This window comes from Sus scrofa, chromosome 1 (genome assembly GCF_000003025.6).
Source record: "Sus scrofa isolate TJ Tabasco breed Duroc chromosome 1, Sscrofa11.1, whole genome shotgun sequence".
In the NCBI taxonomy this organism is placed as follows: Eukaryota; Metazoa; Chordata; class Mammalia; order Artiodactyla; family Suidae; genus Sus; species Sus scrofa.
Window position 1 is genome coordinate 9523274 of NC_010443.5, and position 21807 is coordinate 9545080.

A 21807-nucleotide genomic window follows, 5' to 3' on the forward strand; every position below is an offset into this window, starting at 1 on the left:
CCTCTGAGTCAGGGTCCCAAGGGGAGGCATCTGCCTATCATAGAAAGAGGTGCTGGAGGCAGTTTAATGAAGGGCTCTCCTCTAACATGGAGGCAGAATTAAAGGAAAACAGTTGGGAAGGTGAGATGCCCCGGGGCTGGCAATAACAAGAAGCCATTCCAAACCCCTGGGCCAAAAAGGGAGTGGCAAACGGGAGCTCCGGGGAGCAGGGGCACAGGGAGGCCTCCTGATGGGCTGTGGCCTGGGACCAACATGCAGCTACTACGCGGCTGCTGCCCACAGGGAGGAGATGCGGGACTGACTCCCCCAGCTGCTCTTTCTTCCTGCCTCCTGTCTACCAGCAGTGCTGCCTGCCAGTCCAATCCCCCGAAGCCACAGGACCAGTCAGCCTGGTCAGCACAAGGGACCGGGGTCAGCTGGACTCTGCAGAGGCAGACAGAAAACAGCCCGCACACCCCAACCCGCCTATAGGTTTCTTCCCCACAGAGGAGCCATGATGATCCTTTCAGAACCGTTACAGGGCTTTCATCCTACATAAGATAAAACTCAGACTCCCCAGCACGGCCCACAAGGCCTTCTCTGATGAGCATCTTCTCCCATGGCCACCCCAAGGCCCTGAGCTCCAGCCCATGGTCCTGTCACCCCTTCCTGTACCCATGGTGTGCACCCCCCCAGCCTGGAACACCCCCAACTCCACACACACAGCCCTTCTCCTCCTTGAGAGCCCAGTTTAAATGATATCACCTCTCTGGAAGGGCCTGGGGGACTCCGGAGCCCAGCCCCCAGCTCTTCTCTTAGAGCATCTTGTTACATTTGCAGTGATTCCTATTGCGACTCATAATTATAGCCTTGCCTCCTAACTTGTTCAATGACCACCTCCTTGACAGAGAGTGAATACCATGTGGCCACGACCCCGGCCCCTCACACAGAATCTGGCCTCTTGCAGGCTCCTCTGGCTTTTCGGACCATGTCCATAATCTATGAAGTACCACAGCAGGTGCCCACAGGAAGCGGAAACACTGCAGGGATCCTCCGGCCCAGTGGCCTGGAAGCGGGGGCAGCACCCCTGAACCCAGATACATAACCTGCTCTCAGTTGCAAGGCCAGTTGCCCTCCCATCACCCAGGGCCTGGGGGGGATCAGTGAAGGGTCTCAACCGGGGCGGGGGCCAAGGAGGGTGCCAGAGACCATCCGTGGAGGGCAGAGCCTGGGGGATGGCTCAAGGGATGCCCCAGGACCGTACCTCACTCCTACTGAGATCCCCACCTACTGAGGCCTTATCGTGAGTGAAAATAAATGCATGACTGAGCAAGCAGGAGACAGGCAGAAGGAATGAAACGGTTTCCTCCTTGACGAGGGGGCTCAGAGCCGTACCTGCAACCTGAGGACTCGTCAGGTATCATGGTGACGAGCAGTGAGGTGCGGTGATGAGCGGTGACAGTCCATCTTAGAGACGAACGTGCTGGTCCAGCTGAACAAACGTAACAGCGGGACAGAGGCTCCAAGGACCATGCGGGGCCCGAGCTCTCAGAAGCCCCACGGCCGGGGAAGGCGAAGAGCGGATGCGGAGCCTCGGCTGCAACCCCAGCCCCTCGCCCAGCGCAGACCAAGCCTCCGGGAGCCGCAGCTGAGAGGCAGCTGCTGGGCGCAGGGGAGCCCTGGCCGGGCATGGACGGGAGCCCCCAACGCCCTGAGCTGCCCCAAGGGGCGGGCCACGAGGCCGCCAGCGCCGGGACGCCGGGTCACCCGCTCCTTCCCACACCGGAGTGTTGCTCCCAACACAGCCCAGCTGGTCCCACACGCTGTGGACCTGGGTTCCGCCTGCCTCTGCACCCCCTGCCCCACCCCAGGTCACCGCAGGCCTGGTGCTTTTACCTGGATGATAAGCCAGAGCAGCTCCCTGGAGACCCTGGGACTGGACACAGCCCTGTCCTGGCCCCATGCTCTGACCTCAGCCCCACCCTTGAATCAAGGACCTCTCTCTTCAGGACCAAGCTACGAACCTCAAGTTGCTTATGATCTAATGAAAGGGAGAGAGATGACAGCTAGATAGATAATTGATGGATGATTGATAGATCGCTAATTGATAGGCGAGACAGATACAGACAGATGACGGACTGGTAACAGCAATTCCAAACACTGGGTACTAGCAACGCTAGAAATGGTGCAAAAAATAGATAATAAATGAGTATCACTCCCAACTGGAGAACTGCCTGGAAGAAGTGACATTTGTGTTGGGTGTAATGACTAAAGGGAAATTTCTACAAGTGCGGGTGGTAGAGTTTGGGCAGAAAGGGAAAAAGAAAGTAACGGCGGAAACAATTCTAGGTGTGGGAACCATGTCAGCTACGTGAGGAGGCGCTCGTGTCCACAGCACAGCGACCCGAACAGCAGCTCATTAGGGCAGAGGGCCCACGGGGCGTGGGCGCGAGGCCAGGAAGATGGGCAGGGCCCGGTGTTGAGCAGCACCTACTTCAGTGTACACCTGGTTACCCCGCATGTGGAGACAATCCATTCATAGCCCCTCAGCCACTCTCTCATTAACCGTCCATTTCCTGTGTAGACATTCAGAGGAAAGAAGAAAAAAAAATAAGATAAAAACACTCCCTTAAGAAACACAAGTTGCTCATCTACAGAAAGCATGACTTCACATTTCCAGAGGTTATTTAGATGAAATGCAATAAAAATATCAATGCTCTTGCCATGTTTTACCTGGGAAAAAATGGTGGGAGTGTTGAAACATGTAAGGATATGAAGAACATCAGAGCTGGAGGGGGTTTTGCAGCTGACAGAGGTTAGCTCCAGGCTAGAATAGAAAATCATGCCTGCTTCTATCTACATAGATAATCGAAAGGTTCTCTATCTCTCGGAACAAAATAACACAAAAATAAACAGTGCAAAACAAATTTTATTTTAAACCCCCATAACACTTTTATTTTCAAGGTTGGAGAATAAAGAATATATAACATCGGAGTTCCTGCAATGAACCCAACTAGTATCCATGAGGATGCAGGTTCCATCCCTGGCCTCGCTCAGTGGGTGAAGGATCCAGTGTTGCTGTGAGCTGTGGTATAGGTCGCAGATGCGGCTTGGATCTGGCGTTTCTGTGGTGTAGGCTGGCAGCTACAGCTCTGATTTGATCCCTAGCCTGGGAACTTCTATATGCGGCGGGTGCCCCCCAACCCCCAAAAAAAGACACACACACAAAGAATATATACCACTTACACCTTTTTAAAATATGAAACCTGTCTATTTTATCACATAAAAATGACGGGGATGCCTATTCAAACATGTAACTTGTGCATGTGAGTATCTGATGCAGCATCAGAACACCAAGGAAGTGCTATTTCTGCTCTCAGTGGTGCCACTGTGCCCAAGGACAGGACAACTAGCCTTGGAGAGCGCTTTTCTTAAAACCGTTTTCCTCGGAGGGTCTTCAAGAGCATCCGATCCAAGGAGAAGCAGACCTTGGGCACCAGAGCGGGGTGGCAGGCCTGGTGCAGCCATGAGCAGGTTTGCCATCCAGAGGAATCGAAGGTCGATCCTGAACCCGACCGAGAGTCTCTGCCACCTGGTGCCACCATGGGAAGGCAGCGTGGAAGAGCCTCCGTGACAAAATTCTCCTGTTCCTCAGGGCCTCTCCAAGCCCACACTTGGCACACGCGGAACACAGCAGCCCATCACCCTTAAAGTGGTCCGTGTGCTCTCACAGCAGCCTCCGCCAGAGGCAGAGAAGGAATCAAGAGGTGAACCCCACACTGCTGAAGCATCAGCTTCGCGAAGCTCCCTCCAGACCCCGAAGCAAGTGGAGGAGGCTCGGGCCCTGCCTGTCTGAGGTCCAGGGGAGCCAGTGAACCAGCAGCCTCTGCACACACTCCTGGCAGCAAACCAAGCCCCCGCCCCCTGGATAATTCGGGTCGGGTCTCCTTTTCTCTCCTCCTTTCGTGAGCAGAGTCTAACTGGAAGAGGGTCTGTCTGCTTTGACTCCTGGAGAGGGAAAGCCCTGCTTTACCAGATTCATGCTGGCATCACAGCAATTCTCCATCTTTCCATCCCCTGAGGTTCCAGGGCTCCTCTGGGCTGGGAGGGGACAGTTAAGGGCCCGCTTAGGCCCGCCCTGTGCAATCTCACGTACGGTGGATCTATGAGGGATGATTTTATTACTTTGCCTCATAACCTCCATATATACTATCAAATAATACATAATAATACAAATTTTGTGACCATCCAACTTTTCGTTTTCCTTTTTTTTTTTTCTTTTGGTTTTTAAGGCCCGACCTGTGGCATATGGAAGTTCCCAGGCTAGGGGTCCAGTCGGAACTGCAGCTACCGGCCACAACCACAGCCACAGCCACGCCAGATCTGAGCCACATCTGCGACCTACACCGCAGCTCACAGCACCATGGGCTCCTTCACCCACTGAGCGAGGCCAGGGATCAAATCCGCATCCTCATGGCTGCGAGTCGGGTTCGTTACTGCTGAGCCACCGTGGGAACTCCCGTCTGACTTTCCTTAATCGTGACGACTACTGAAGACCTAATGTTCCGCAAACTCCTGAGCAAGGTTCTCCAAGTTGCACGCAAAGTTGTCTAGTGACATGCTCCTAAATTAGGACTTTTTCATTCCCGTGTCAGTGAGCGGGTTTAATTACCTAGGCGCTCCATGTTAAAGTCAAATTGAGGCAAATAGACATACTAACTGAACGGCAAAGGCTATTTAATTAAAGTCTAGTAAGATAAAAATCATGAACCAAAACCCAGTAGGAACTGCTCATTATTCTGCCTATGTCAAAAGAAAGTGGGAGTTCCCACTGTGGCTCAGGGGAAACCAACCAGACTAGGAACCATGAGGATTCGGGTTCGATCCCTGGCTTCACTCAGTGGGTTAAGGATCCAGTGTTACTGTGAGCTGTGGTGTAGGTCACAGACAGGGTTTGGATCCCGAGTGGCTGTGGCTGTGGCATAGGCCAACAGCTGCAGCTCCTATTCGACCCCTAGCCTGGGAACTTCCATATGCCTCCGGTGCGGCCCCAAGAAGAAAAAAAAGAAAGTTAACATCATTCACAAAACAATATGATAAAACTCCTAATGTATTAATGAAAAGAAAAAGTCTGTCTTCCTTTTTTATTGCACAATATAAATAAATGACAAAGATCTTAGAGCCATAAGACAGTGCTAGAACTTCCTAAATGTAAATAAACATTATAGCTGTATGAACCAGAGTTAGGCTGTGGTTCCATATGGGCCTGAAATAGATTAAAAAAAAAAAATTCAAGCAATTATTTGGAATTACATCTTTACGATAATCCATCTTTGCCACTGTCTGCTTCATATGGACTGTTTAGCCAAATAAGTTTTTTCTTATAAATTTAAAAGAAAAATATATGTATTGGAAAAAAATATAAGAAACTTCCTAAATACAAGCCAAGGAAAACAAAACACAAATGATTTGGAGGAGTTTCTACACGTATGGATTCTTAAAAATATATTCAAAAATAAAAAATGAATACGAATCTTTAAATGAGCCACAGGTTTTCAAAAGCACCAATCATTTTGCTATCTTTGCTTTCCAAAGCACCAAATATTAATTTGATTCGGAAAAGCTGCACAGCATGAGATGGTCCAGCAGAGCCCCTCCCATCAACACTGCCAGATAGAAATTTGGCACTTGTTTCGTCTGCACCTGGTTCACTAAACGCTGGAAAACTTGAAAAGTTCCTAAGAGCATAGCTGCCCTGTTATACACCTGTAAGGGCTGTCTAAGTGCCTCTCCAATTAGCCCCTTCATCACTTTTCTGTAATAAGTTTGTGAAACACACTACCGCTAAAACACATTTCCGATTGCCTTTCCTAGAAAAGTACCATCAAGCAAACAGGTGGAATGACGAGAGAATAAAATCACCACTAGATAGACGGTTTTTTGCTTTTTTTTTTTTTTTTTTTTGAATTCACACAGTTAATGTGGATTCTGGCACTGATACTGCGAGTTGTCTACTCCCAGAAGCAAAGCCTCCACTCCACTTACTTGCTGGGTCAAGCAGGAGAGTCTGAGGTCAAGGGAGGAATCGCAGTTCTTAGACCTGGAAACACACAGTTATTTCATAAACACTGCGTGAAGGGCCATCACGGCCCGGATGGATGCTCTCCTCGGCAGGGGAAGCCCGTATGAACTTCCCCTGGACCCCTCCCAGGCTGACCAGCCAGCAGCCATGCGATACAAACTCCTGTCCAGGCTGCCGCCACACTGTTGGCCACCACCAGTCAGGGGGCTCCTCAGGCCCCGCCACCCCTACAGCCGGCTGCAGCAGGAGCCACCCTGACCAGAGGCCCCTCGGCTGGTGGCAGAGCAAGCCGGACCATGATGGTAGGGCTCTATCTGTGCCCGGGGGTGCCCATCCCACCTGCGGGAATCCCACGTGCCTCCTCTGATAAGAATAACAGCCCCGTGCTGAGCTGCATCTGCAGCATTTCATTGATCCGTGAGGGAGGTGCTGCCATAAGGCCCATTTTCCAGACGAGGAAATAGACTCAGAGGGTCTCAGAGGGTCTCCGAGCACCTTTAAGACCAGCCCTCCTGGGTCTGGCCACTGAATATGGGCAGCAGGGGCTCGGAAGGGCCAGCTTCAAAGGCTGAAAGGATCAAACTTTGGTTTCCTTCCCCTCCTCCGGCTTCCGGGACCATCTTCTCTCCCCGGGTGTTTTGTAACCACTGTGCTCAACCAGACAGTTCAGTTTTCTGCACAAAAGCAGCCGTTTCCCCCGCTACTTCGAGCCCTCAAACTCTTCATTTTAAATAGCTCCCTCCTGTGATAACCTCTCCCTTCTCATGGGCCGGCCTTAACCAGCGCAAACCTGCTAACGAGCAGGTGCTGCAACCCCTCGGCAGGGGCCCGTTGTGCCGAGTTAAACCTCGGGTCCCCCAAGAGCCCCAGGGGAGAAGCAGGGGTGTCGGGGGCAGGGGGGCAGGGTCTGCAGGAGCGGGAGGCTCAGTGGCCAGGGGTCCAGCAGACCCAGAAATCACTGGAAAATGCCAGAACTCTAGACCAGCAGACCATATTGAAGGCTAAATTCCTCGCAGGTCTTAGCAGTTTGTTCATCTCACAAACACATTGCAGAGAGCCTCCTGCGGGGCCCAAGCTCCGAAGAGCATGGAAGCAGGTTCCTGGACCCCACTCCAGACAATTCGAGTCAGAATCCGGGGCCTGGGGACACACGAATCTGAGCCTGAAATTAGGTCTGGGAAGATTCCGAGGGCCTGGGGGCTGCCTGGTGTCAGGTGCTGGATCAGACCAGAGAGCCGCAGAAAGGAAAGCAACACTCTTCTCACCGCAAGGCCTCCATGTCTCTGGGGGGACAACCCACCATTAATGACCAAAGGCGAGTGAGGCCTGCTCCCCCAGCTCCCCGGCAGGGCCTGAGGAGCTGTCCTCCGAAAGAACTCTTCAGCTTGCAAACGTCACCAGCCTACGCTCACTTGCACGTCACCAGGATCTGAGTGTGCATATACCCTTTACTGCCCAAACATGCTGCTCTATTACTTTCGCTTTCTAAAAACATTTTATTTTATCTCTGGCCCAATTCCTTCCACTGGGTTCATTACTAGGAAAGAAACTCTACAACATGCGTCTGCAGTGATACAATGCATCCAACTCTAAGGTGTCTTAAAAATTTCTCAGGGAATCGATAAATGCATTTAGGGTACTTTTCTGAAGTTTTCCATCTGCAAAAGCCAGTGCACAGATCCCAACAATTGCTGGCCTGTCAGGCCCAGGATTGCCAGGTTTTCATCTTTTTTCCAGGAAAAGTCAAAACACTTGAGTTTTAGCTGAAAGGTCCCTATTTCAGTTTTTGTAACTAATTCGATATTTTTAAAAAGCACAGATGTGACTTCTTACTACTTACAGCTTTTGACTACTTAATCAGCAAATACTGCCTGAATGGCTACAGTGTGCCAGGTGCAGGCCCAGCCTGGGGATGCAGCTGTGATGAGGCCTCAGGAACGGGATCCCTCGAGGTGGACGGTGCTATCATGGGGCAGGTGGGACTGAACACTGGACACCGAGGTATCCCAAGAGCTGGGCATGAACTGGAGGCCCTGGGTTGCCGTGGGAACCAGTAATACTGGCAGACCCAGCTCACACAGGTAGATGGGAGCCGGCAGCCCAGAGGCTGCAGATCCTTGCCCAGCTCTCCCTGAGAGAGCTGTGAGCAGGCCCAGAGTGGGGGTGGACCAGGCCAGGGCAAACAAGCCTAAAGGCCCAACTCAGGCTGTTGGAGAAAGACTGAGACACAGAGGCCAATTTGCCCTCAGGGACAGAAAATCTTAGCATATTACTTTTTTTTTTTTTTTTTTTTTTTTTGGCTTTTTAGGGTGCACATGCAGCATATGGAAGTTCCCAGGCTAGGGACTGAATCAGAGCTGCAGCTGCCAGCCTACACCGCAGCCACAGCAACGTGGGATCCAAGCCATGTCTGCAATCTACACCACAGCTCACAGCAACACCGGATTCGTAACCCACTGATCCAGGCCAGGGATCAAACTCAGGTCTTCATGGATACTAGTCGGGTTCATTACTGCTGAGCCACAACGGGAACTCCAGTACATTAAATCTCTAACAACAGCCTCATACCACCTTAGGAAAGTTCAACCTTGTGAGATTTCTATTTCTCTTACTCTCTCTGTCTAAATAGCACAAGGCTGACTCTCCGGATAGCATGGTTTAAAGCGGTGCCTCCTAGAAAGAAGGGCTCTAACTAGCCTGTTTTATTTCATCTCAGAATGTCCGTGGTTCCGGGGAAAATGTGTGGTTATGGGGGAGGTTGTTGTCTCAATAGGCTTGGACATTTTTTACTGCATTCTGCCCCCTAGACGTTCTGTTCTCAAGGAGGTAATTCTCAGAAAGGCTCTCACGAATAACGGTGAGTCAGGACCTAAGAACTGACGTGCTGGTGTCAGCTTTAAAGCAGGCACCTACTCAGCGCATGACAGGTAGGCATGATCTAAGTCACCACAACCAAAACTTTCAGGGCACAATGCGAGAAGTGTGCTTTTCCAGAACAAACAGGAAGTCTCTCTCCGTTACCTGCTCCAACCCAGTAAGTGATCACTACAGTGTTTTTTAACTGCTGCTTTTTACTGTGTCATGTGGCAGATTAAAGATGGGTGCAAACTCTTTGCTGCCCTTTGCCATTGAGAGAGAAAGCCAGACCTCCCTGCCCGTGAACCTGGGCCCGTCTTACTGACTTGTCAGACCACGAAAATGTGACAGAAGTGCTGAGCTGGGATCTCCAAGGCTAGCTCATGAGAAGTCTGGCTGCTTTAGCCTTGGTGCCTTAGAATGCTGCCTCTGGAGTCTGACCGTCCAAGACCACAGAGCCGCGGGGATGCCGAGGCGAGCCGCGTGGGGAGGCTATGTGCAGAGGCCTCCAGCCACTCCAGTTCATGACCACACAGGAGTCGCCCACACACGTGAAGATGCCACAGGCTTTCGGCCCATCGATATCAGGCTGAAACCCCAAACAACCCAGCAGAACCATGTCAATCAAAAGAGCCATGAGAGGAGTTCCCATTGTGGCGCAGCAGAAACGAACCAGACTGGTGTCCATGAGCACACAGGTTCGATCCCTGGCCTTGCTCAGTGGGTCAAGGTTCTGGCATTACCGTGAGCTGTGGTGTAGGTCCCAGACACGGCCTGGATCCCGTGTGGCTCTGGATGGGGTGAAGACCAGCAGCTACAGCTCCAATTTGACCCCTGGCTTGGGAACTTCCATATGCCACAGGTGCAGCCCTAAAAAGAGGGGGAGGCATGAGGTACTACGGCAAAATTTGTTTCGAATAGGCAGGAAAAGCAAATGTGGTTATCTTTCCTAAATCTTCATCTACAGTAAGAGGAAAAAACAGTGAATTTGGACAACTGATGGTGTCACGTACGTTTACTCTAAAATCAACCTCAGAAGTTATGACAATAATTTGAAGAAGAGACATTGTCATTAAATCAGTGAATATATTTACTGAACATACTAGGTACAAAACTGAGAAGTGGAATATCTAATTGGGAGAAAAAAGTTAATAATTCCTGGTCTGAATGAATTATATATAGTCACAGGAGTGGAAGAGGGTAAAAAAATGAGTTATTTGAAAGGTGAAAGGAGTTATTCAGCATATATAAATAGTTTGGGGACAAGTTACAAAAGCATATGTGTTAAAACACACATACAAACAATATTCTAGGTTGTGGTCTTTGCAAGAGCTGAGAACGCTTCTACTACTTGAAAAAAAACCTTTGTTTACTATGTTTTTTAATGTTTTATCATTAGTGTTTTTTTTTTTTAATCGGATCAATAAAAGCTATGGTGGAGGGCGGTTGGGGACAGAGACAACCTCCAGCAACGATCAGGATCATTTTACGTCTAAGAGCACGTGCCTCCAAGTGGCCCCCTTCACCTGGAAGAAGCTAGAGCGGGAGGCTGCATGGATCCAGCGGATTGTTCCCTTTCTGACTCATTCTGCCTCTAGGGTCAATAACTATTCTGGTGAGGTGCTGGGCGGGGCAGGGGAGGAGTGTAGTTAAGCCGTCACTCTCCATACTCAAGAGTAGCTATCCAAACTCACTAACAAGACTCAATAGTCTAAGAGCAAGGTTGTGGGCTTGAGAAACAATTTCCAGTGGTCCACCTCCGTACTTATGCCAAATTCCAAACACCAAAGAGATAACGGGGGGCTATGACGTCCTCTGTTTTCTCATCCTCTCAGGTATTCCACTGAAGGACCTAATCTGCTGCCATTTCACGTGCTCTTGTGTGTGTCTGCATCTCGAATGACTAATACAGTAATGAATGTCCTCTCCTCTAACGGGCACCTGTTCACAACTCAGCTGCCGCAAGGCTCACTCTGAGAAAGATGCTACTACCCAGCATCAACCGTCTTCGTGGGATTTCAGGCAAGTTCAGTAGCAAGGAGATTGAACCGTTTTCCTCTTAGTAATTGTGTGACAGTCACAATTACACAATGAAAACAGCACCAATCAAATCTATACTGCATAACACACATCTGGCACTTCACAGTGAGTGACTCCAGCTCAAATCTGGGAGCTGATGCCCCCAAAACAGAATCGGACTTAGAGGACCAGCCTGGTACTTCAAACTCTGTGCCTCATCTTCTTTTCCCACTTTGTGAGGGGCAGGTTTAGATAGCAAATATCTAGAGGCAGATTTATAAATACAACCAGTGTTGTTTCTGAGAATTATCATGTTCAGCAAAGCAAGAATATGCTTAATCCTCCAAAGAGGTTTTCCAAGAAAGCTTTAGAAGCCAGAGAATATACAAAACTACCATGAGGTATCACCTCATACCATTCAGAATGGCCATCATCAAAAAGTCGACAAACAATAAGTGTCGGAAAGGGTGTGGAGAAAAGGGAACCTTCCTACACTGTTGGTGGGAACGTAGATTGGTGCAGCCACCATGGAGAACAGTATGGAGGGTCCAGAAAGTACTAAAAATAGAATTACCATAGGATCCAGCAATGAAAACTCTAATTTGAAAAGATACATGAACCACGATGTTCATTGCAGCACTATTCACAATAGCCAAGACATGGAAGCAACCTAAGAGCCCATGGATGAATGGATGAATGGATAAAGAAGATGTAGTGTGTGTGTGTGTGTGTGTGTGTGCACGATGGAACAGTAGCCTTAAAAAGAATGAAATATTGTCATTTGCAACAACATGGATAGACAGAAATTATCATACTAAGTGAAGTAACTCAGAGAAAGACAAATATATCACGTATATGTGGAATCTAAAATACAAGATAAATTTATTTACAAAATACTCTCAAACATACAAAGCAAACTTGCTACTAAAGGGGATGGGAGAAGGGGTAAATTAAGAATATGGGATTAACAGATACCCGCTAGTATATATAGAACATACAAACAATAAGGACTTACTGTATAGCACAGGGAACTATAGTCAACATCTTGAAATAACCTATAATAGAAAAGAATCTGAAAAAAATGTATATATAGAACTGAATCACTTTGCTGTACATCCGAAACTAACAAAACACTGTACATCAACTATGCTTCAATTTAAAAAAGAAAAAGGAAAACCAAGAGACTATAAAGCGTCTTTCCCTCACCAGAAAGAGCCAGACATTTATAAAAAGCCCTGGAAATCTGCACCTTGTCAGTAAAAGCTCCGGGAACAAGAGACTGCTCTGCTTCTCTTCCTGATATGACAGAAGACAGAGTAACAGCAACAAACAGAAAGAAAAATGAAGTCAGAACATAATCCAAGCTTATGGCTTGGAGGTCATTTTGCTGTTGAAATTCTCCAAGAGCCACCACGGCACACGTAACACCAGCGGTCACCTGGTGGAAAGCTGTCGTGAGCGCCAGGACAGAACATGGTAGGAAGAGCACAGGCAAGTCACCAGGGGCTGCCTGCGTCCTCCTCCGAAGCCGCAGCGCTAAGGAGACCCCTTTGAAGTGAAGGAGGTAAATTTAAGATGAATAGGAGAAGGAGCTGACTTTACCTGGTGGTAGAAAAACCCAGAAACTCACTGCACAGGAGAGTGAAGAGGAAGACACTAATCCTAAGCTCGGAGAAGATTTATTAAAGTCATGACTCTACTAAGTTGCATCTTTCTCACTTTTTTTTTTTTTTTTTTTGCTCTTTTTAAAAAAAAAACTGTAATGAGAACCCTAAGAGGAGACCTATTCTCTCGACACATCCTGAAGTGTACCCTCCAGCTCTGTGAACTGCAGGCACTGGGGTTTGGCGGATCTTGCACAACTGAACCTTTAGACCCGTTAACAGCAACGGCCCCTTTCCCATTCCTTCCAGCCCCTGGCAACCACCATTCTATTCTCTGCTTCTATGAGGCTGACGGCTTCAGCTTCCTCATATAGGCGGGATCGTGCAGTATTGGCCCTCTGTGTCTGGCTTCCTTCACTTAGTCTCATGTCCTCCAGGGTCATCCGTGTTGTTGCATATGGTAAGATTTCCTCCTTTTTATTTTATTTATTTTATTTATTTATTGCCTTTTCTAGGGCCACACCCGCAGCATATGGAGGTTCCCAGGCTAGAGGTTGAATCTGAGCTACAGCTGCCGGCCTACGCCAGAGCCACAGCAACGCGGGATCCGAGCCGCGTCTGCAACCTACACCACAGCTCGAGGCAACACTGGATCCTTAACCCACTGAGCAAGGCCAGGGATTGAACCTGCAACCTCATGGTTCCTAGTTGGATTTGTTAACCACTGCGCCACAACGGGAACTTTAAGATTTCCCCCTTTTTAAAGGCTGGATAATATTCCAGTGTATGTATATACCGCATTTTAAAAATTCAGTCATCTACTGATGGATATTTAGGTTGTTTCCATACCTGGCTGTTGTGAGCAGTGCTGTAATGGGGGGGGGGGAATCAATGGAAACTGGGCTGCCCATGACCCCCAAAGCTGCCTTGGTGCCATGTCACCTGCTGGACTGGGACCCAACACAACAGAGTTCTTACAATGTTTTCTAAAGCATGAAAATTATCTGAGATCAGTGGCAGGCTCACTATGTGAAGATCTTGAGACCCAGACCACTCGGTCTCCTGCAGGGCCCAGCGCACCCACGGGTGCTTCCGACAGTGGCTAACTCAGGAAGCCCTGGCCTTACCATGCACACAGAAGCTGGCTGGAAAGTGCTGGAACTGCATGTCCCAGTGTCTTCTTCAGAGGGCGGAAGAGCGTCACTGGACGGCTGGCTGAGAAGCTGCTTGCCCACCCACACAGCTCCTCTCTGTCCTTCGGCCTCTGGCCTCCTCCTTATCCCTCCTCACAGCAGGGAGGTGCCCAGCTGTGGTCAGTGCCCCCTGTGTGCCCTCAGACCTGGAAGAGGCACTGCCCTTGGTGCGCACATTCCCAAACTACTACAGGTAACTTTGTATTTTCTATTTCCTCTCCAGGAGGAAAATGCATCCCTGGGGGTGAGGATGGGGCCTCCAACTTAAAGACCCTAACCCAAAATATGGCTGCTTTTATCGAAACAACTCGAAACTAGGGAGTTTGGCTAGGGAGCATGCTTTTTACCAACCCAAATGCCTTTGCCATGAGGATGGCGTGTGCAATGGACCAGGGCTGGTAAGTGCAGGTACCATGAGTTCAGGAAAGCCAAGTTTCAAAGCCCACAGTAAGCCGTCTGATTCCTCCCTCTTGCTCTAACTGTATGCTAATGTTCCTTTCAAGGGACATTATTCAACAGGAGGAAGAGAAGGTTGTACCAACTGTACTCACAAAGGCCCAGGAGACTCTGCCCCAAAGTGGCTCTTTCCCTAGAAAGACCCCATGTAGGTTAGAAGCCTGGACCCCCTTCCACAGCTTAATGGGAGTCGGTGAGACAGGGGGCATGGCGGCGGCCACCTGGGAACCTCCCAGGCCCCCGGAATGCGTGTGTTGTTTCAGATTCCAAAAGCAAAAGTGCAAAAAGCAATGACATCAGAATCGCCGCTAAAAACTGCCTGCGCCTTGTTTTTAACCAGCTCTTGGCTTCTTGCTGAGCCAATCACTGCAGCCAGCAGTCAGGAAAGGGGCTTTCTTGAGCACATGCACATTTTATCCATTGTCCAAACAGGAAAAAATAGACACAGGAATTACTTGTCTACCTCCTGTTGTTACCAACGTCTGCTGACAGAGAGAAACAACTGACCAGCAAACCATGGTCAGAAGACCCCCAGCAAGTCCTCCAGGCTGCCCAGTGCTCACCTGACCCTCCTCTTTGAATCCCCCCCCGACAGCTCATTTTTACTAAGGCCTCCCAGGCCATAAGCACATGGAACGTGCTTGCCCGTGTTTTAGTTATGGTTTTAGTCACGTTGTTTTCTGCCTCCATGTAACTCAAGGGTACAGGGACAACTAGCCACTCTTCATTCCTACTGATCCAGAATTCTTTTTTTTTTTTAAATGGCCTCACCAGCGGCATATGGAAGTTCCTGAGCTGGGGCACTGAATCTGAGCCAAGCTTCAACCTATGCTGGGTCCTTTAAAGCCACTGAACTGGGTCGGGGATCGAACCAGCGGCTCCGTAGCAACCCAAGACGTTGCAGTCAGGTTCTTAACCCACTGCACCACAGAGGGAACTCCTGGTCCAGAACGCTTGACTCCTGACTTCTAGGAATTTCTTTCTACGGCAGGATTTCTGCCCAGGGTGGGAAACTGCACCGGATGATCTCTAAATGATTCCTGCCCAATTCAGAGAGTTTGCTGCTTTTACTCCTCAAGTAGCAAGCTTCTTCAAAACTCCTCAGCATAGGAATTCAAGAATTGCCATGGGGAGTTCCCGTCGTGGTGCAGTGGTTAATGAATCTGACTAGGAACCATGAGGTTGCGGGTTCCGTCCCTGCCCTTGCTCAGTGGGTTAACGATCCGGCATTGCCGTGAGCTGTGGTGTAGGTTGCAGACGCGGCTCGGATCCCGCGTTGCTGTGGCTGTGGCGTAGGCCGGTGGCTACAGCTCCGATTCAACCTCTAGCCTGGGAACCTCCATATGCCGCGGGAGCGGCCCAAGAAATAGCAAAAAGACAAAAAAAAAAAAAAAAAAAAAAAAAGAATTGCCATGGGGGTATCAACAGTGACATGCGGAGAGGTGGACACAGGAGATGTCTTTTTAAAAGACGTCACGGCTCTATGGTGACAGATCAACCCAGAGGCCTCACCCATTACCTGTGCCCCTCTCCTGGATACCTTGGCACCCACTTGGGGACTGACCCCTGCCAGGCTCTCTGGGCTCACTCACTCTGGAGGCCCCAACCCCAAGCGTCTCTTCAGCTGCCTCTGCCCCAAGCACCCCAGAAACCGCGACCTTCCAGCATCAGCTGATGAGCAGCCGGCATTGGGGAGTGACCCCTAGACATGGCCAAAACCCGGCCAAACGTCCCTGCCATCAAATGGAAGGTATCTGATTCTTCTGTAATGCATTTTGCTCCTTCAACAAAATTTCCAGACTTCCAGTTACCACCAGAGAAATAAGGAACTTGTCTCCCTCCTAACACTTGGGAAAATTTGCTGCCAGCGAAGGGAGTCAGGGAGACCCAAGGAGAGACTAACTCTTTCTGCTTATAAGGCTTCGTGCCACCATCAAACTGTCGTTAAGGGTGCTGTCATCCAGAAACAGCAGGAGCTGGAAGGCACGCTTACTACAGTGTAATGAATGGCAACAATTTGTTTTCCAGAAAGTTTGTTTTGCCACACCCATGGCATATCCTGGGCCAGGGATCCAATCTGAATTGCTACTGTGACCTTAACACAGCTGTGGCAACAGTGGATCCTTAACCCACTGTGCCACAGCAGGAACTCTTGTTTTCCAGAAAGTTCTTTCCATATTCACCTTTGGAGAAATGCCTTTATTCTACATATCCCTAGGTTTATATATGGATCAACACTACTCTGATAAACAGTTCAGAATTGTGGTTCCTGACTATTTCAAGGATAGGAACTGCTTTGTTTGGTTTTGGGGTTTTCTTTTTTGGCTGCCCCGTGGCATATGGAGTTCCCAGGCCAGGGATCAGATCTGAACCGAGGTTGCAACCTAAGCTGAAGCTGCAGCAACGCTGGATCCTCAACCCACTGTGCCCCACTGGGGATCGAACCTGCATCCCAGCCCTCCCAAGACGCCGAGCTTCCTGTTGCACCATAGCAGGAACTCTGGAACTGTTTTTTTAAACGTTAAGAAATTATGTATCTCCATATGGTAGTAGTTGTGTTTTATACCTTTTGATTATTGAGAAAATACACAATTATAGAAGGCTATCATGAATTTAGTAGTGCTTTCAAATTGAATTTGCTTTATTCATCACAAAAGGATCTATGCGCACTTGAAAAAATGTAACAGCACATGTACATGCATAAGGTATCTACTTAGTGTTTACAGACTGTGGAATTCTTGTCCCCCTGCAGTAACCCCACCACTCTCAGCCTCCCCCAGGCTCAGGGCCACAGACGGAGAACCTCTGCGGTCTCTCCACACTTGTGAATTCTAGAAACCAGCATTTTACTAGGTAATCCTAAAGAATTCTGGATTGACGTTTCCTTTTTTTTTTTTTTTTTTTTTTTTTTGTCTTTTTCCAGGGCACAACCTAGGCATATGGAGGTTCCCAGGCTATCAGTCCAATCGGAGCCATAGCCACCAGCCTACGCCAGAGTCACAGCAATGTGGGATCCGAGCCGCGTCTATGACCTACACCACAGCTCACAGCAACGCCGGATCCCCAACCCACTGAGCAAGGCCAGGGATCGAACCTGCAACCTCATAGTTCCTAGTCAGATTCATTTCGTTAATCGCTAAGCCACGACGGGAACTCCTGGATTGACATTTTCAAAAGGAAAAAAGAAAAGCAAAATCATTTACTACTAATTTTTTTCCTTTCATATTCCTGCTATGATATTAAGCAATATAACAGATATCAACAGAATAGGTTTTTCTATCATTTGATGTTGTCCAACTGTCAACAAACATTAAATAAAAGAAGAAACTAACGGATCACAACACTCTCTGCTCCTAGGGACTATCAGAGTCTAATTAAAACCCACAAGATCAATGCTACACAGTAACAACAACAAAAATCGCCACGGGAACTAGGAGGAAAAAAAAGGACTTTTGTTAGCAATCACATAGAATTACCCTGAATAACTCTCCTTCCATCTATCCCCCCACAAAAACACTGCTCTAAACATACATAAATGTCCATGACCAGACTCTCAAATACACTGACTGCAGAAAGAGGAGGTACAGCCCTGAGTGTGCAGGGTAGGGGGCCGGGAGACAGATATCAACTGTCTATTCATCCTTCCTGCAAGGCCGGTCCAAGCAGATGTACTCACGAGTGTTTTATGAGTTGGTTTTTTTGGTCTTGTGTTTTAACTTGTCCAAATTTGCTTATCTTTGTCACCAACCCCAGGCCACCAACTGTCAAAGCTCAGCATTGGAGGCTGAGGCTCTGTCACCAAGGGTCCCTCCCTCACTGGTACATCTGACAGGGATGGCGAGGGAGGGGCCGTGTGGTGACCACTGGAGAGACCCACCTCGGACAACGAAAACCAAGAACGCAGAATCCAAGCAGAGTCAGACCCCAGAGAGATCCCAGGGCCAAGGCCCATTCACTTCCAGGCATAATCTTTGACATGAAAATCTATTAGCAACTGACAGAAAAAAATCACATCTCTATAATTCAGGTTTAACCAAACCAAACAAAACAAAGCCAAGAGAAACAGTGTTTAAAAATTCCAGTGAAGGAGTTCCCATCATGGCGCAGTGGTTAACAAATCTGACTAGGAACCATGAGGTTGCAGGTTCGAACCCTGGCCTTGCTCAGTGGGTTAAAGATCCGGTGTTGCCGTGAGCTGTGGTGTAGGTCGCAGATGTGGCTCGGATCCCGCGTTGCTGTGGCTCTGGTGTAGGCCGGCAGCTACAGCTCCGATTGGACCCCTAGCCTGGGAACCTCCATATGCTACGGGAGCGGCTCAAGAAAAGGCAAAAAGACAAAAAAAAAAAAAAAAAAAAAAAAGAATTCCAGTGAATACTATGATATCTTTCCTTAATTTCCATGTATTCCTGCTGGCTGACAAGCAAAGGGAGAAGAGTGCAGGCTTTATTTCCATTTTAAAACATTACAGGACACTTTTTCTCCAGAATTCTTTGAAATGGGGGATTTTGGAGTTCCCATCGTGACTCAGGGGAAACGAATCTGACTAGTATCCATGAGGATGCTGGTTCGATCCCTGGCCTCGCTCAGTGGGTTAAGGATCCGGCGTTGCCGTGAGCTGTGGTGTAGGTCACAGACACAGCTCAGATCTGGCGTTGCTATGGCTGTGGCATAGGCCGGTGGCTGTAGCTCCAATTCAGCCCCTAGCCTGGGAACCTTCATGTGCTGCAAGTGCAGCCCTACAAAGCTATCATAAAAAAAAAAAAAAAAAAAAAAAAAAAAAAAAAAAATTACTCATGACAATGTTACTTCACAATTTAGAGAATGACAGACGCAAAATGGTTAAATAAACGTTCCAAATAATTGTAAAATTCTTTTTCAACCTCCTCCTCCCTTGGCAAATTTTCAAATTTCAAAAAAGAAAAAAAAAAGGGATTAAAGAGGAGGCTGATGTGGATGGATGGCTTCCTCTACCCACTCCCGTCCTCTGAAGAAGCAGATGGCCAAGGAGGGGGGTGACGATGCTTCGCCTTTAATTCTCAGCAGTTTTAAGAGTTTTAAATTGCATCATGGCATGCCCCCCAGCAACTCTGGGTAGTCATCCTTCCCATTTTGCCAAAACCAAGTTTCCACAGGGTAGGGGACTTATACACATGGGCACCAACTCCGGGGAACCCAGGCTGTGGGCCAGGCTTTGCCACCCCACCCAGTGCTCTTTCAATGACAGGATGAGCGGGGGGGGGGGGGGGGGGGGGAGGCGCTGGACCACAACCTACACATATGACACCTGCATTAAAGCAAGTCAACCGAAAAATATCAAGAGAGTATTTTTAGGCCCTTGAGATTAGTCACAAATCAAAAGGCTAACAGAATCGACATCAGCGGATGGGTCTTTGCTCAAGCCCTAACCCAGGCCCTCCGTTCAGAACCCAGGGCCCCAGCCTGCAGGGCTTCCTTGGGAAGCAGAAATCAGGACACTGTCCACCAGCAGCAGGCCGCCTCCCGAAGCAGAAGAGGATGTGTTTTCACAACAGCAGCAGCAACCTGCAAACGGCAATGAACCCGAATGAAACCAAGCCACGGCCAATCCAGCAGCACTCTCATTTCCTCTGTTCCTCCTCCGATGCCTGCAGTTAATTCTCTTCTTTCCCTACAAGTCAGATGAAGGGGGTGGGGACTGGTGGTGGCAGCTATCAAAGAATGTCATTTGACACTGAGATAAGTGCCGGGGAGAGCTCCGCTCAGACACACAATAGGCCAACATGTTTCTCTGATTCCCTGTCTGAAACGAACTGCTTTATCTGAGGGAGAAGGCTGTGTTCCACAGGCGTTTTCTTTCTAACAAGAGCCGCTTGTATCCCCAGCTGACTGGCAGAAAGATTACGTTCCGTTCCTCACGGAGCAGATCACCACGGTCCCTACGTGACCCACGTCCTGCAGAAAAGAGCAGCGGGGAAGTGGGCAAGCCGCGAGCTCTGACGCCCCTGCGCAGGCCCCGGGCCCCCTCACTGCACCTCCAGGAGCTAGAACACAAAGCAAAAAGCCAGCATCACTGGGACCTCCAGGCTTGAGGTGCATTCTCCTCCCCTAGGACCCGCTCGTGGGGCACTCTGCCCTCTTTACGGTGCCTCTGGCACACTTCTGCTGCCCGCGTGGTAGCGGGCGTCTGCCGGTGCGTCTTCAAGGTCAGGATCAAGGTGGCTGCAACGAGCGCCCATCAGAAACCCTGGGGTCCTCCTGCAGCCCGCCCGTGCAGACTGGGAAATGCTTCAGGAACTTTGGATGAAAGTGATACTCCAGTAAACAGCCAGCTCAATTCACTGCTAAAAGCTTTCTGCTGCCTTTCAAAGTGGCCTGGCAGCACCTCCCAGGAAACCTGAGGCCACAGATGTGCAGCTGGAAAGACGGCCTGGGCAAAGCTCTTCAATTTGCGATAAATACGATCGTTAAAATGCGTGACACCTAAACTGAGGTCTGTTTTCAGCCCAAAGTACCCAACAGCATCCTTCCTAGGCTGTCACAGGCACTCGCAAAAGGACGCTTTCTGGTCCAACTGAAATCGATGTTGTGCTTAGGCTGTGGTTTAGAGAGCGTTTAAACATGATGTCAGCATCAAATATCAAATTAATAAAACACCAGCTTGGCATGCAGGTGCTATCAAATAACTCCTCCATTAATCCAGAGAAAATAACCAAAATTTCAATATAGGGGAGTTCCCCTTGTGGCTCAGTGGGTTAAGGACCTAACATAAGCTCCGTGCTGATGCGGGTTCAATCCCTGACCTGGCTAGCAGGTTAAAAATCCAGCATTGCCACAAGCCGCAGTGTAGGTTGCAGATGCAGCTCAGATACGGTGTTGCTGTGGCTGTGGCATAGGCCTCAACCGCAGCTCAGATTAGACCCCTAGCCTGGGAACTTCCATATGCTGTTGGTGCAGCCATTTAAAAAAAAAAAAAAAATCTATATAGTACACTTTTTAATGTGCTGTAAGAAAAATGGGAGTATTTATTTCCAGTATTTGTTTTTAATTGTGTTAGTTCATGTTTAAAGATGTATTGGAAGTATTCTTAAAATTAGTTATATTATGTTGCATTTTTCTTCTTTCATTTATGGATAAGCACATCTCTCAGGGATCTTCTAGAATGAGAGTGTGACCTATTACCATACAGTATTTAGAGAGATGATACAAAACTACTCTTTGATATTAGAAGGAAAGAAGTAGAGACTGAAAACATGTCAGGCAAAATAAGGAGAGAGTGCTTTCACAATGGCTGATGCATATATTTTAACCTTATTGCTTTGTCCATCACCTTTCGGGTGGCTGAAATGCAGATGTGATGGCTGGAGCTGGAGCAGCCGTCTTGGACCATGAAGTAATCTTGGGAATGTCGGCCAGCTATAGCTAGCAATAACAAAGCACCTGTGACCTTGAGGACTTTGTGAAGCAAATGACATTTTTTCCATTGCTCACAAACCTCAAACTAAGTTATACATCCCATACTTAAAGCCCCTGAGATAAGCTAAGGTTTGGAAAAACAGCTGCTGACTAATAGCCAGGATGATTTTCAGAGCCAGAACTGAAAAGAATGTATTGGCCACAAAAGCAAATAGTAAATATGTGG

The 21807-nt window shown here is 48.7% G+C and overlaps 1 protein-coding gene across 10 annotated transcripts in view; it reads right to left on the reverse strand.

Annotated features, from left to right (window-relative positions):
* ZDHHC14 (zinc finger DHHC-type containing 14) overlaps positions 1–21807 on the reverse strand; it is a 271704-nt gene that overhangs the window by 175258 nt on the left and 74639 nt on the right. For 6 of the 10 annotated variants that reach the window (XM_021086517.1, XM_021086500.1, XM_021086493.1 and 3 more), the window contains exon 1: positions 1375–2988. The exons of 2 other annotated variants lie outside the window; for them this stretch is intronic. In XM_021086517.1, the coding sequence (XP_020942176.1) occupies positions 1375–1670 (296 nt within the window). In that variant the 5' untranslated portion in view covers positions 1671–2988. Of the gene's footprint in view, positions 1–1374; positions 2989–21807 lie in introns of those variants that run through there. 2 more of the 10 variants (XM_021086474.1, XM_021086470.1) reach the window with 1 other exon arrangement.